Genomic DNA, 16,649 nt, shown 5'->3' with positions numbered 1-16,649 from the left:
CTGCTCTGCCGTTATTACGTTTCCTTTGGCTGACACTTTCTAACCACAAACCAAATGCGAAGACAGTATCACCTCATATGTGCGATTCATGCATTTTAATGATTCATAAAGACGCAAGGGTGAGTTTCAGTTTTTATGTCAACTGTCCCTTTAAATGCAAAATATCTAGAAGCAAAAAATCATTCATATTAATGTGAAACAAATATGTTGAGTTCAAAGAAAACAGTGACACTATAATAACTCTCATATTTTAGTATAAACACTATATTTTTATTTAAATATTTTACAACTTGGAAAACATATTTACAGGAACTTATCTTGCATTGTTACACTGTACACACAGAAAGTGTAGTTCTCATTTTGCACATTGTCTGCTTCAGAGACTGAGAGACTCATCTTGACTGCAGAAGCACCATAGAAACGATAAAATAAGAGAAGGACAGATGATACAACCGAAAGTGACGACGCTGCTGAAAGCGACACCCAGACGAGACACGCAAGCTTTGCCACACAAAGGCCTCTGGATGGGGACAGTATGAGATTTTAAGGCGTCTATGGTATGTTGATTTGTATAATGATTTGCCATCCGGGTTGACTCATAGTGAAACACAGACACAGATGTGATTAGCATTCAGCCCAAAGTCAGGGAGGCAAGTTTCTTTAAATTAGGATGTAAGAACATTGCTCTATATTATTTGATTGGGATGGGCCATAACAAAAGCCTTTGGAAAAAAAAATGTGTGTGTGTGTGTGTGTGTGTGACAGACAAAGTGGCAAAACCCCAGACACTAAAATGTTTCAGTCACGACATCATCTCATGCAATGACACTAACTAAAGGAAAAGTGTGTACTTAATGCACCACCAGAACTGCATGTCTTCAAACCAGTTTAATTGGCTTTGTTCACACTGCACATAAGTCCGATTTATTTTTCATATTCTATGCCTAGGACTGATTTTTGCATCGTCGTTTTGCAGAAAATGAAGTGAAGAAATCAAATCAGATTGTTCAAACGGTCAATAAATCGGTTGCATTTTGTCATTTGTATGATGATATATGTGGTGCGTTCATAATGACTGTAATCGGATTTCAAACCACCGTGGATGTTTAGACTAGATTCATTTATTTGTATTGTTTTATTTATAATTTAATTAAAATGATTTTTTTTTCCTCGTTCCTGACACAAACTAAAGTAATTCTTATTGCCTGTCTGAACAAAGCCAAACACTGGCATCACAGTTAGCCAACGCTTTAGACTCGCGTCATTGGTAGAGCTGGTCAAACAGACTGCACTTCTGTCCGCCGCCTCTAGGGGCGCTGCAATTACACACATCACCTTTGGCTAAAACAAAATGACTCATTTTGTAATTGTCAAGTACACAACTGATCTTAATCATTGCACATTACTGGCTGTTCAGTTGATTTCCGTTTAATTTATCTAGAAAGAAAAGCAGACATGGGACACAATGGTGATTCCGGCAGATACTCTCAACATTTAACGATTAGTTTGCAGTCTTCAAAGGTGGCAATGATAGGACGAGACGTTGGGTGAGACCTTGGCCATGCTGGTCTTATGGCTTTCCTGCTTTGGTTTTCTTTACAGATTAACACAATGTGGATTTGAGACATCGACTTCAACATGACCACGACCCACAGTTCTTGGAGGCACAACTGAGGACTTGATTATAGTCCTCCTCTCTATCTGTAGGTGAAGAACTAGAGCCATGCCTCTGTGGAACAAAGGCTACACATGCATCAATCAGTTTTACCAATCGAATGCATACTTGACTGACGTTTGCCATCCTGGGGCATGCATGCATGGGCAACTGGAAAAACTCGATGCATTTTTCAATAACTATTGCTTGATGGTTTCCCAAAACAAACTGGACAAAGATATAACCATTGTGTGCAGTTTTTGCTTTTCATACAGCAGAATCTGTGTTCCACTTTATTGAAAGACTGCAACTCTCAACACTCAATCAGCTTGAATTGTCGCTTTTTTGTGAAATGAAATCGTCATCAGCTCAACCATTTTATATTTTACAGGTAAAAACATTCATATAAATAAATGTAGTCACTCACACATTTATAATTTACAAAAAATTAAAGCAGCACATGAATGTGAAAATGGTCTCTAGAACCAATCTAGAGCGACAAATAAACGTGTTAGATACCCTTCAATCAGTTAAAAAAATAACCCAAGCCTCATTAGGGAGCACAGAAAACACCAACAGGCCTTACAGTCGATCCAAAGTTCCCTAGCTTATGCATTCTGTTGAATCTTGTCCACTAAAAGCTAAATATTTATAAAAATAAACATTTATTTATATACCTGACCTTTCGATTCATGAAAAGCATTGCCAGATGCTAGCCATTTGTGCATGTAGACTTTCAAACTCAAGAGGTGAAGTCATGTAAATATACATCCAACAAGGAATCAGAGTCAACGTCAACATCCACCGTCCCCGTGAGCGAGTGGATCCGTGTATTTGCGGACTGTGACATTCTCTGGTGTGACGTCTGTGCAGTTTAGTTTCTACTTCTTATAAATCAAACGCGATGTCATTTATAACCCAACTCCTTCCCGCCTTTGAACTTGCCATCCATTATCTGAGACCTCACGAAGTGACAGTGAAGGCTGTATAACTCTAGAGGCAGACATGCTGGCTGAACAGAACTAGTCAGCACATACTAAAGCACTTGCATTTCCCAACATGTTTAAATCTAGCCAGGCCTCCTGAAGAACATTAACCGACCTTTCGTTTACAGCTTAACCAAAGCCGACCAACAACCAAACGGGACACTTATACACGTACACGCACGTAGAAGCACTTCAGCTCATAGAAACTTCAGAGATGTTCACATTTTTCTCTCAAGGTATAGACAATCAACAATTTAACAACAAAAACTACTTTTCATTTGAAGTATGACTCCTTCCATTAGAAACCCTTTTTTGTAGCAATGCATGGCCCGCCTTGCCCCTTGAGAAACTAGAAATGACACAGATTAACAACACAGGTGAAAGATTCTCAAAATCATTTTGGGAGTGAGGTCATCAATTTTGGACTGTTTGTTGGCTATGTAGTACCACTTGCATCACACCACCCGACCACAGGTTCGTGCTCTCCTCTCTGCGTTGACTGGAGATCTACTCGAGAAATGGAAGAATGGAAAGGGGTGCTTGGAGATGTGAGATGGGGAGCAGTGCAATAGGACGGGGTGGAAGACACAGGTGTACGAGAGGAGCAAGCTCCACTGAGCGCGCTCAGTCTGTGTATTCTGCCACAATGGACAGCAGCACTGTGATGTCATCAGGCTTCCCCCCTGAAATGACAACAAAACAATGACAAGGTCATTCTCTCCGATTACAGACATTCAAAGAAGCTTTGGGATCACAACGGTAATGGAAATCAAGGACCTCTTTTTGTAGACTCACCTCTTACATTCAGCCCGTTGTCACAGGCAAACTGGGCGAAAGGGGACATGTAGTTGGGGTCGTAGGCCAACTGATGAGCCTGTTCGGCGATGCTGCGGGCAGTCTGCTGGATACTATCATAGTTGGTGTTCTGAGGCAAAATAAATATAAAAAATTATTGGAAAACGTAAGAATACAGTCTTAAGGCCCTTTCACACCGGATGCGAAACGAAAAAGTGAAACGAAAAAGCGAATAGTTCGTGTGCGAACAGTTCGCGTCAAAACCATTCACATCAGCCGCGACGCAAATTTGCGACGTCTGTGACATTCAGAGAGCTTCAACATTCCAAAACTTTCGCGCGAATCGCGCCGACAGTTGAGAAAACATGGACACTTCATCATCATCATCCAGTGAAGACGAGCTTTTCATTTTCTTTAAAAGACAGAAAAGAAGGTTTTGGGTGCACCCAATCTTAAAGAACAGAAAGTCTGAAGGGGAGTATGCTAATTTTTTGCGTCTTCAACTAAACACAGTGGGTTTTGTAATGTCACTACACATTACATGTAACACACGAAGTAAGTAAGTTAAAATCATTCAACTAGAAACTGTAGATATCACACAAAGAATGTATAGTAGCCTATACTAAAAGCAGCCCTAAATAGTCTCACTACATTTTGTTACATGTTCAAAGTAAACACGGTCTCTGTCTCTATCTTTGACGATAATAGTGATAGCTTTCTATCCCAAATGTAGTTTAGCCTGCTAGCCTACACAGCACAGGACTATACAACGACTAAAACTATCACACAACATACTCACAGTCGTGATAACCGAGTTGGTTGCCAATGCTACGCCACACATTGTCTTTCAAATCGTTGTCCTTGTATATGATTGGCTGATGCCGTTTCTGTCGCCGCAAAAGTAAAAAAAAAAAAAAAAAAAAAAAAAATCGACATCGAAGCGAAATAAATAAAAGTCGTTTTTTTCGCCGCAGCACATTCGCGTTCGGTGTGGAAGCACTCATTACACAAACAGCTGATCAAAAAATAAAACCATCGCGCGAATTATTCGTGCGTCAAAATCGCGTCCAGTGTGAAAGGGCCTTTAGACCAGGGGATTTTTTGCCAGTTATACAGCCATTTTGAGATTATCGGAACGGGCCGATAACCTAAATCAAATGAAAAAGGTGGAATGTGTACAATTAACCAAGTATATTGTTAGAGCGACATATCGACCAGGGGGATTAATTGGCGGTTATCCGCCTATATTGAGATTATTGGAAAAGGCCAATAACCTGAAGAAAAATGAAAAAGGTGGAAAGTTTACATATAACCAAGTATGGTGTTCGACCAATATAATTCGGCCAGACAGTTTTATTTTGAGATTACTGGTATCGCCCGATAATCGTGGACACTGGTCTGCTTGGGTCCAGTTTTGTCTTATTTGCCATCATAACATTGTGTTATATACATATATAAATGCAATATATTGGCCACTCCATTCTCTATAATATTGGTATGGGCCAAAATACAAATCAGTTGACTGTCACCCCAGTAGTTTCACATTTAGTGCAACTATTTTCTGTACCTTCAGCTTCTTGAGTTCTTGCAGGATCATGTAATCTGGCATGTTGTCAAAGAGGCCATCGGAAGCGGTCAAAATAATGTCCCCTAACTGGACATCAAAGGAGGAGCTATCTGCCGCCTCAGGACTGAAAGAGAGAGACAGAAAGACATGCAGTTAGACTTCTGCACAGTTAAACCCAATATAAGATGTACATGGCACAAGCCAACCATTCTGCAAATACCAGTGTATTTTAATGACTATGCCGCCAACATACGAACAATTGAATGTAACCTTCTGAATTGCACTGAAAAACAAACAATCTAATATGTCAAGTGTAAAGGATCTACAGTTCTAATTTGTATGGGCAATGGTCCAGTCATTTTGCAGAAAAGTTAATGGGGAAACAATGATCTAATCCACCAAATTAGAATGAGACACTTGATGAGGGCTGAAACTCAAGTAGTGGGGCAAGAGGGTAACAGGGCACAGATCAGTCTGACCTAAACGGCGGGTAATGGACACTTGGGTTTAAGAGAACTCGTTCAGACCCAACATGTCCTCTGGAACAAATTCAAGCAGTCAGGTTGTTTTCTTGGAAACTAGACTGGCCTCTTCTAGCTCCAAATCCCTTGAGACAGAATTTTAGTTTAATCCATCTTAGTGCATTGGAGCTCTGATTATAGGTCACATATAAGGTAAAATGAGGACACAAAATATCAAGACTTTAGAAAAAGATATTTTACTAAAATCTTTGGTCACATTTACCTTTGTATGACAAAATTCTACATACAAAATGCAGTCATCTCAATAGGAACTGATTGGGAATTTTGGGTGAGGGAAGAAAGTACACTTTTGACATTGGGTAATGTTTGTGTGTGACTGCTCTTTAAGCAGTGCATGGAAATTGATTTGATGTAAATACTTGCTCTGATAACTGCCACAATGTTGGCCACATTGGTGAGAAAAAAAGCATTTGTAAATGTACAATCTGTTTAAAACTTGCTGCTACTGTGCTAGACAGCTGTGGTTGTTTTCCAGAGCTCTGTGTCAATCTATCGCATTTGTTTGCCCAAAAAATGTAAATCTGAATGCAAATAAAACACAGCTCTCCCAAACAAGTTGCACAATTTGAAGTTTTATTCATGTCTTTAGCCCAAACAGCACTGGATAAGTTATGTACTTCAGGATAGGAGATTGTATGAATCCTTAATCTGATTTTCAATCAACCGACAAAGTACAAAGTCGCTTTCCAGAACCTTTACTATCTCTGATTCTCTGTGGTAGAACGAGCTTCCAACCTGATCTGCTGAGAATATTGCAACCTTCAAGAAGAAACCTCTTCTATTAACTGAAACCTCAACCACAAAGGCACTCTGATAACTTTGTGGTACTGAGACTATTGCTGACTCTTGATATGATAAATTGCTTGTGGTGCTCCTTATACTGTATGTAAATTGCTTTGGATAAATACGTCTTTTATCTTACAATATATGCAGCGCATAAACTGTTAATGGCAAAACATCTTTTGCAAAAGATTAGAACATTGATTGGCCATTTCGCAATGAAAATAATGTTAACATGGAACTCAAATAGGCTGCAAAGTAAATGCATGTAAATGCACTCGGGTGACACTCAGGTCGAGCTCAGGTCAGATTCCCTGCAGCACATCCGCACATGAAAAGGTTAGATGAGTGTTTTCTGTGGAGGTCTGCCATAACGACCTCCGGACGACACACAAATCTTAAGGTCCCACGTAAATTTAGCAGGACACAAGGAGCTTAAAATAATCACATCCTCTACTGGGACTTGGGGAAAAAAAAAATTTACACAAGTTTTCAGCACATCCCTGATTGGCTGATTTGCTTCACCACCCTCTCTCTTTGATTGGAGGTTTTGGGTGTTTGCGTGTGTTTGCTTGGATGTGTGCCCTGGCAAGACTGCAGCAGTGAGGAACTAGAATCACATGGCCTTGACATTGGGGATTTGGGCAAACACACACACACACACACAGTGCTCTTGGCGGAATGATTGGTCTGTTCTCACTACTACAGGGTTCAGGAGAATCCCAGCTAAAATCTGCTAACACTGCTCAATCTAATCGAGTGGAGACTCATCTAATAAGCATAACAAAAAATTAATTTTTTAATATCTATTTTTAAATGCATGTTCAAAGTTTTAAGAAATGTATTATGTATATTCATGTTTGATGCAAAGAGTTAAAAAAAAAAACTTTCAGAAAAGTTTACACTTAATGACCATGATCAAGTATTAAGTTAACATTCCTTAGACCTTAAATATTTTACACCTCAATTATTAAAAACTATATATATATATAATTTTTTTTTATTATTATCCTTTTTCTTTATTATAATACCATGATCTCCTCCCCACAAAATATAAAAATCGTACAATTCAGAAATGAAAAACATGCTCGCTATAGGTGTATTCAAGTCATTATATGTATGAATTGCATTTTATAAATGTATTTTTTAATAATAGATCCAGTTGAGAAAGAAAAGACAGGAAATGACAATGGTAAGAGGAGGGAACGTGATGAATCAAACTCAAACTCGCGTGGCCTGCATAAGCACTAGATGAATGTGTTAGCTCCTACACCAGGTGCATTTTACACTATTAATTGAAGTAAAAGCCGCACGGCCCCCACAGACAGACATCTGTGACACTGATCTGTAACAGGCCACCATCTGTGATACTGCAGTGAGTGTATCGGCTATCACCTGTCACTCAACACCACTCCCTCAGCCCCCGGCGGAGCGATGGACAGCTGGAAGGGTGTGTTGAAGTAGTGCTGCTGCTCATCTGACCGATGGACCACCTCTCCACCTCGAACCACCAAGAAGCCCGAGTCTCCCAGGTTACAGGTGTGTATCCTGTGACTCTGACGATCCAGAATGACTATACAAGCTGTGCTACTCCCTAGAGGAGAGACAAAGAGAATGAAATATCAATATCAACTACTAGCATCAGAGCTGAAGTAACGAATAAAAGGAAAACATTATTTTTTTTAATTTACACTATAACATGTGAAATGTTTTGCTTATTGCACATAAAACAAATTAATTTAAATATTTACATACAAAAACAATTGAAAACCTTTGTCCCCATAACAGTCATGTGACCTATGTACTATACTCACTGCAAACGGGTGACATAATGCATTGTGGCTCCTATTATATAAGAAGCTGTGTACACTGCGAGCAGCGTGACGCCTATGCAGGGTCAAATTGTTGCATGTAAAACATGTCCATGGCAAAAAAACATAACATGCTAAACAACAACAAAGAATCATGTCTAAGAACAAAAGTAAGGCCAAAGTAAAAGTTATTTATGTAACGTACTTTTATAAAACACAATCAGTAATGCTTTACAGCAAGGTTCAGTTTGTTAGCATTAAACGCAAACAATTAACACCTTTTTACAGCAATTTTATCTAGGTTAATATTGAAAATATATATACTATTGTTCGTTTTCAATAACGTTTGTTCATTATATTTTAATTAATGAATAACATTTAAAAAATATATTTTTTAATTACCATTCAAAAGGGTCAGTAAGATTTTTTTTTAAAGATATATCTGCATAAATAAATGTATGCATGAACAAAGGTGATGGTAAAGACTAGGGGTGTAACAATATATCGTGTCACAATATATCGCAATACAAAAATGCAACAATATGTATCGTGGATAGTTCACCCAAAATAAAAATTACCCTGTGAGAATTTTTTTTAGTTTTCAGAGTCAGTACTACATTAAATTACAATATATTATGTTGAATATAATGTATAATAATGGGGTAATATTAGTGGGTCCTGATAATGCTTATGTTATAAGTCTTATGTTACCAGTAAGTGGCCTACATTATTTTAAATATATCTAGCCAGTGACAGAGTTCAAGCATATTCGTCTAAAATAATTCTGTATTTTCAGGTTCAGAATCATGAATATATTTATTCTGGTGTCACCATTGTCCAAGCCTGTCATTTACACCCACAATGCTATATCAAATTTAGCATTTAATCAACAGTACATTTTTTTCTTAACCTCTTATTATATGTCTTGGAGTTTCGCAATAATATCGTATCGTGAGTTCAGTATCGTGATATGTATCGAATCGTGAAATTAGGGTATCGTTACACCCCTAGTAAAGACATTTATAATGCTAAAAAAGATTTCTGTTTTCATTTCAAGATTTCATTTCCTTTGAACTTTCTATTCAAAGAATCCTGAAAAAAAATATCAATTTGTTTTCCATCAAAACTATGAAGTGTTCAGCATATAAAAATTATTTCTGAAGAATCATGTGACACTGAAGACTGGAATGATGATGCTGAAAATTCAGCAGGAATCAATTTGAATATTTTAATTATATTTTTGATCAAATAAATGCAGCCTTGGTGAACACCGAACAGAAGAGGCTTTTTAAAAACATGAAAATAATCTAACCGTCCCCAAACCTCTGTACGCTTGTGCATGTAAACATGAATGATTCATAAATGCTGCAAAAGTATTGCTCATCATTGTTAGTTCATGACCCCTAACATGTTAATTGACGTTAACAATTTTTTAACCGGTTTGTAAAGTGTTACCCTATTCTTTTAATATAGCATTGATCAGCTTTTAGGTTTAACACTTAAAATACAGGCGAGGGTCTCTCAGTTTATCACTAAACACAACCTTTCCTTCTCTCGATCCCTGGCCAAAGCCTTGTAGCCCAGCAACCTTGTCCTAGAACGGTCACCTACAGACCTTTATCGCTGCACATGCCTTCCCAAAATAAAAGAGGCAAACAACTCAGCAAGACGAAGAACATAGAGTGACATTTCTGACAGCCCTTGATGTCAGGTTTCAGCAAAAAGACGACCAGTTGCGTGCTTGGTAATCCAGTAAGAATCTAACTTAGGCTTTGCTCTTAGTGTCACATCAGAAACATGCGACGTTAAAACCGCATCCCGAACATTTTTTCTCTTAAACCATTAACATTTCTGCTCCGTGAAAACTGTTCCATGACAACACTAAATAATAAAAAATCATTACAAGAACAAGACAGTTTAGATCAACAATAAACACATTGCAGTATTTTATGATATTTGAAATTGATATGTCAAAAATAATTTTACTTTTAGTAAAGCTACTGAGTTACTTGCTTAACCCACAAAATAGGTGTCGTTTTAAAGCTTAGGAGCCTGGCTTTACAGTGAATATAGGGAATATGACCATCACTTAACAAGTGCTTTAAATTTGCTGACATATTAGACGTGCTCTATTTTCATAGCGTAAAAAATAACTGTAAAATCATTGGACATAACAGATAGACGTGTCATATATCGTTGAAAATGTCTCAACTAGCAGAAAACAACGAGCATATGTGTCTCAGTTAAAGACCAAACTATACCAAGGACTTCCGGGATCTGATCGTGTCGCGATCCTGACGCAGTGTTTGCCAACGTCATTTGAAAGTTCAACCACTGGAAACTGGATCTCAGGTGTGGTGAGTGGGTATAGTGGGGACGATGTGTAGAGGCCAATCGGACACCGTTTTACAGCTGGAGAGCGCTTGGATTGGATCGATCGCTCAGATTGACAGGTCTTGATTTACTGTGCGCCATAGAATAGTATCTAAAGCTGAAACAGCTCTGGAAGATCAGCACTCATCCACCAGGATCTTATTCCTTGTTCTTTATTCTATGTACTTTTATTGTGGCGTTTACACAAGTCAGTAGTTCTTATGTTCCTCGTGTGTCTGTTGCACGTGTTCTGCACATGAGCCGCACGCGCCTCAAAACTACGCACTCTAATGATGACCTTGCTTAATCAACCATCATTAAGCTTTAACGATTCAATTATAATCAATGATTAATCAATCATCGATTAATCGTTAGCGTCTCTGCTAACATTAGCGTCTCTGCTCGGAAACTAACTGAAACAAAATAAGTTGAAGTACTAAAGTACTAAAATGAATAAAAAAGACAGATCAAATTAAAAATTTTTAATTAAAACTCAATGTAAAAAATAAAAGCTTATTTTAAATATTAATAAATTCTATTAAATAAAGCTAAAAAAACATTCTATAAGACACCTGACAGCAAAATCTGCCGGTTTTCAGCTCTACAATTGTCCAAAAAAACTAATCTTGACATTATGGTGGAAAAAAACCTAGACAAGAATCAATCCCCTACATCACGACACAAGGCCAGTGAGTCATCCTGCAATGGTTTAATTCATTTACCCTATCCCAGCAGCAGTGAGCGTACTGTATGTGGATATGATCTTACCCAGCAGTGGTACTTTGTTCTGCAGGAGTTCATAGTAGCCGGAGGTCAGGATGCCCACGGGGCTGCTGGGAGTGAATCGGCCCTCCTTCACGAGCCGTTCGCACGTCCTCATCAGTGTGGCGGAGAACTGAGATGGGTCAACGCCGTAATCCCTCCAGCCCCCGACGCCATCCGCAACACCTGAGACGGAAAGAGTGGGGAAAGATATTGTTTTATTGTATTGTTAATGCTAACCTGAAGGCTTCAACACCTAAAGATGAGAAGAAAGGAAGAGATGGCAGTTTGTGATGCCGCAGAGACAGATGGCAGCTATAACAAACTTCCCTCCTGACTGACTGCGCATTGTGATGGTAATGCAGAACGGCTGTCTGTGTCTGCTACAGCGTGACTGATGCCTTCATTCAACTAAGAGGTCGTTAGACGCTAGGGGTGTGACAATATATGATGTCACAATATATTGCAATACAAAAATGCAACAATAAGTATTGTGGATAGTGACAATCTGTATTGTGTATAGTGTGTCATTACTACATTAAACTACTATATATAATGTTGAATATAGTGTAAAATAATGCAATGGGGGAATATTTGTGGGTCCTGATAATGGCAAATGTTAACAGTAAAAAGTGGCCTACACTATTTTAAATATGTCTAGTCAATGACATAGAGCAGCCATATTAGTCTAAAATAAATCTGTATATAATAATATACAGTTATATAATAGTATAGTTATATAAATATATAGTTATACAATATAATAGTTCAGCTTCAGAATCATGAATATTTTTATTCTGGTGTCACCATTGTCCCGTGCATTGGGATACCACCAGCACCAAGTCCAAGCCTATTCATTTACATCCACAATGTAACGGCAAATGATGCATTTTAATCAACAGTAAAAAAAAAAAAAAAAAAAAACTTTTAGCATGTCTTGGAGTATCACAATAATATCGTATCATGAGTTCAGCATCGAGATAAGTATCGAATCGTGACATGAGGGTATCGTTACACTCCTATTAGACGAATATCTTGTGAAGCTTTTGAACTTTCGTGTAGGATTTACTTTGAAAAAATTCTCATTTAGATTCTACGAATAATGACAAAGAAACGGCAAGCAAACCGTTGAATTAAATGTGAAATTGAGTAGAAAAATTGAATATTTTCTTGTAAAATGTACTCCAGTAATCTTAGTTTTATTTACGACTTCGAAAACTTCTAGTAATTGCTGGTTATTCTTTACAAAATCTAAACTCAAGCACTGCCAGTTTCTCATTTCAAAAAAATAAGAAAGAAGCTATTAACGAAATTCAACCATTTAGGATAATTATAAATGTATAATTAAAAATCACCACCATTTGTTTTAAAAAGTAGTTAGCTACACAACAGACAAACTAACAGCTATTTACGTCGAAGATATTTAAGGAGACATTTTTAAATAACTATCTGATGAAATATTATACTTAAGGCTGTGTGTGTCCAATAAAGCATAGCATAAAACCCTGTGTTGCTGTGTTATGATGCGCTACACTGCTACTTTCCTTGTTACTGGAAGGTTCCACTGTTTTGAAAACAGCTGTCACACTGCTGGAAGATGTTGTCTACCCAACTCTGATACTGCGACATCGTACTCTCACTTCATATTGTAACCACACACACGGAGAATTGAGAGACTGCATAGGCACAAAAGGAGATCCAGGCTCAAAAGGAATGAAGGGCGACTTATCAGAGTTAAACATGATTTAGAGCAGCACAAGTCAAGTCAAGCCACCATTAACATCTCAATGGAGCTTTGCAAACAAGACCAACTGTTCATCACAAGGATGCAAACATACTGAAGTTAGAGTAGGAAAAAAATCTTCAAAGCGCAGAAAGAATGTGACATTATAACTCGCCGTATACTGTATCGTAAGACTTTGCAGGAAGAAATGTTTATTATTACTGTCATATGATGTAACATTAAATGTCTAACAGCCAAGTCAAATAGCGCAGTCAGATGAGTGATTCAATGACTCAAATCTTTATTCAACAAACGTTCGTATTTAGTTTCAGAAACATTAACCTGAGACGGCCATATTTACTATGGCAAATGGCTAAAGGGAACGGCTCTCTGAGGAAACGTCCATCTGTTTACACCAGCGAACACTTGAACGTATTGAAAAACACGTTATGTTATACTTCGTTGCACAACATTACATTTTTAGAGTCATTAATCAAAGTTCAAAAGTTCTTGAAAATAACATATAAATCCTATGAAATGAAAATTTAATTATATTGTTTTAATTAATCCCAACACAACACTGAAAAGTGTTTCATCCAACTGCTAATGTGATTTCAAAGGTTCACACCCCCCTGAAACTTCCACATGAACCGCTGAGATAACAGATCACTGCAACAATAAGGGCTCCAAATAAACCCTCTGTTTCTCAAGGGCAGCTCATTAAGCTGACTGGAAAGTGGAGATCACCTACTACTGACCTTTAAAGACTTGTGATAGGAAATGTAGGAGTTAACCAGACTAAGTGGGCAGAGACACATTTAAATTTAATTAAGTATATATATAAAAGCCGGGCAGATGATATTGCAAAATCATCTCTGGCTAGGGTGGTCAGGAATATTATATACATGATTGGACCAAGAAACCGTGTGCAACAGTGGTCATCCGCTCTTTCAGTTCAAAAATAAGTGTGCTGATGGCTTCTGCAAAAGCATATAGGCTACTATTAATTAACAACCTGGTAGCTCTGCCTGTTAACGTTTTATAAGTTATCGTTAAAATCAATTCCCCCATGGAAAAACCGTATGTGATTTTTACTTCCGAACGTTGCGCTCTAAAGCCGCGGTGACACTAGACTTTGAGCACACGAATGCCGCGTCCCGATTCAGAGGCTGCATCCTTCAAAGGCCGCATTCGAAGGCCGACTGAGTCACAGCGGTGCGACGAAGGCTATCCCAATTCAAAGGCTTCTTCAAATGCAGCCTCAAAATGCAGCCTTCGTTTCCCGTGAAATGAAGGATTCAACAGATGGATCCCTCATGGCATTTCCTACCCCAGAATTCATTGCGCACCAGTGAAGACAGGACTTTTTTGAGAGAATTTGCCAAAATACACTTTTAAATTTAAGTATTGGGTTTCAACTTACTCAAATATTTAATGACACGGCGTCTTTCTTTTTTTTTTACAAACATTAATTCAACATATAACAAAACATACAATCTGCAAAAACATGCATTCTTTAAATTCAGTCAAGCGGTCACGCAGTGAGGTATCGATCTTCTATTGGTCACACGTCTTCACATGATGCGAATTAGCAGGTCATAGTTCACCAATCTTAAATTTAGGAAAAACTTATTTGAAAGAGCTTGCGTTTCCAGTCTGATACATTTGCGTATGAATGGAATGAAAAGTGTAGTGTGTGACAGTCCTTTAACAACAACGACCTGGAATGGTGACAGTTTGTACCAGCACGTTTTTGCACTTATATTTAGAAGTCAATAAATGCAGTAACTTGTATTTTGACCTAAGTTATGTGCAACCACAGTAATTTTAGGGCTGAACAGCTGGTCTGCTGCTCACGTGCTTATTAGTCTGTAACAAAAGCTGGAGAACCTTCCTTGTAGCACATGGATGCATTAGGGAAATCATTGTTTTCTTGTATTTTGAATCACTGCACATTTTCCCCCATGAAACCCGTCCGGTATTATTATTTTATAAGATTACTATATTATGTTGCAGAAACATAAAGAGGATAGTCTTTGGGTCAAAGTAAGGACAATGAAGCCGCCTGTGTGTGTCGCTGTCACGTGGAAGCGAATAAACAACATGGCGGCCTCCATGCTCAACCATTCTGACCTTTACAAAGAGCTCCTGCACAATGTACAAGTGAACCCTCGAGCCTCCTACATATTATAATAGAGTGAAATTATAGCTCACATCGTTCTTTCAAGTGATCAAACTACTTAAAACATTAATATTCATAGTGTACAGTCCTCAAACCAATAGAGGCAAATAAAGTACACTCGATCGGAGAAATCTATTCATGTTCAGCACACCTGACCTCACAACATGTCATCAATATCCATGTTTCCGTGATGGAAAGGTTTTACATGGAAATGATTCTAGTTTCTGCCGCTAGTCGCGCTTAAGGGTTTCAGCAGCCTTTCTGGGTGAAAGGTCAACCCGGATTACCCAAGCTAATTTTGCATTAAATTTAGATTTTATATGATATATAATATGTATAATCGGTTGCCCGGCTGCTCCTTATTTAAAGAAAGTATGTTAAATCTACCAACGCGATCAGGAAAATCGCAAAGATTGAAAAAGAGGGAGGTTATTTAAGGTGAGGGCTGGACTGATCGTCCCTCACACCCTCTCCCATCATGAAATGAGTGCTGACATTAACCCGTGAAGGTCATGTTCGTAGTTAAAAGCCCCTAACAAGTGCATATGTATGTTATCACATACATTATCATACACATACATGTTATCAGGTTCATGATCACTCACCTAAGACGTCCGCGGACTTGTGCCGGGCAATGAAGCAGGCATCATCGCCGTAGCACATGCCTTTCTTCAGGATCCCCTTCCGAAAGTCCTTCCCGAAGCCGCAGCTGGCCGTGATCAGGCTGTAGTCTCTGCCGTCCGTTTGCGAGAGTCCGCCCAGGACAGCCCTGGCAACGATCCTGCCATAGGAAAGTACCGATAACATTCCCCTCCTCCGGTAAACGGTAAGCGTTTAGATGCCGATCCCGTGTCCCGTGTGTCTAGTATCCGCGCGCGCGTGCACTACCTGCGCCTCTGTGCTCCAGCATCCGCAGATCAACCACACAAGTCAAACCGAGCCCGTTTAAAAGTGATACAGGGTCTTCTTTACTGAAAGCCGGACACGTTAAATATATGGCTGTTTTATGTCTTCGCGGATTTAACAGACAAAGTTCCTCCAGCACACTCCATCCTATCGCACATCCTCCCGTGTACTCGCTCGCATTCTCGGTCACCACAGTTGCAGCGCTCGTGTTCCGGAGACCAGCACATACGGGACCCGGGAGGCGTCACGTGACCCGCTGCAATGACGTCAGAGCGTAGTGGAAACCCAAGGACGTAGTGGAAGAACACGTGCTGCGGTCTGCTGAGTATTGATTACTCCTGAGACTTCTGTGAAGGTTTATTTTTCCAGTGCATATATAGAGAGACAGACAGTTTGTGTGTGATAAAAAAATAAATAAAAAAATGTATATCAGTAAACCATATTAGAAAATGTAATAAAAAAAGAAAAGAAAAAAAGAAAAAAAAGAATATATATATATATATATATATATGTGTGTGTGTGTACTAAAACAAATAAAAAACTTTATTATATCAATAAACCAATATAT

At 38.5% G+C, this 16,649-nt stretch overlaps 1 protein-coding gene across 1 annotated transcript; it reads right to left on the bottom strand.

The window, feature by feature from the left end:
- Positions 1–239: 239 nt before the first annotated feature.
- Positions 240–16,420, bottom strand: pptc7b (protein phosphatase targeting COQ7 b). The gene is made up of 6 exons (XM_084400395.1): positions 15,781–16,420; positions 11,277–11,456; positions 7,720–7,918; positions 5,003–5,126; positions 3,436–3,565; positions 240–3,323 (listed from the first exon to the last, which is right to left on the bottom strand). The coding sequence occupies exons 1-6, from the start codon at positions 15,980–15,982 to the stop codon at positions 3,265–3,267; spliced, it is 894 nt and encodes a 297-aa protein (XP_084256521.1). The 5' UTR covers positions 15,983–16,420; the 3' UTR covers positions 240–3,264.
- Positions 16,421–16,649: the final 229 nt, after the last annotated feature.

The sequence above is a fragment of the Rutilus rutilus genome (assembly GCF_951802725.1).
Source record: "Rutilus rutilus genome assembly, chromosome: 25".
NCBI classification, from domain to species: domain Eukaryota; kingdom Metazoa; phylum Chordata; class Actinopteri; order Cypriniformes; family Leuciscidae; genus Rutilus; species Rutilus rutilus.
This window is presented reverse-complemented; position numbering and strand designations above follow the sequence as displayed.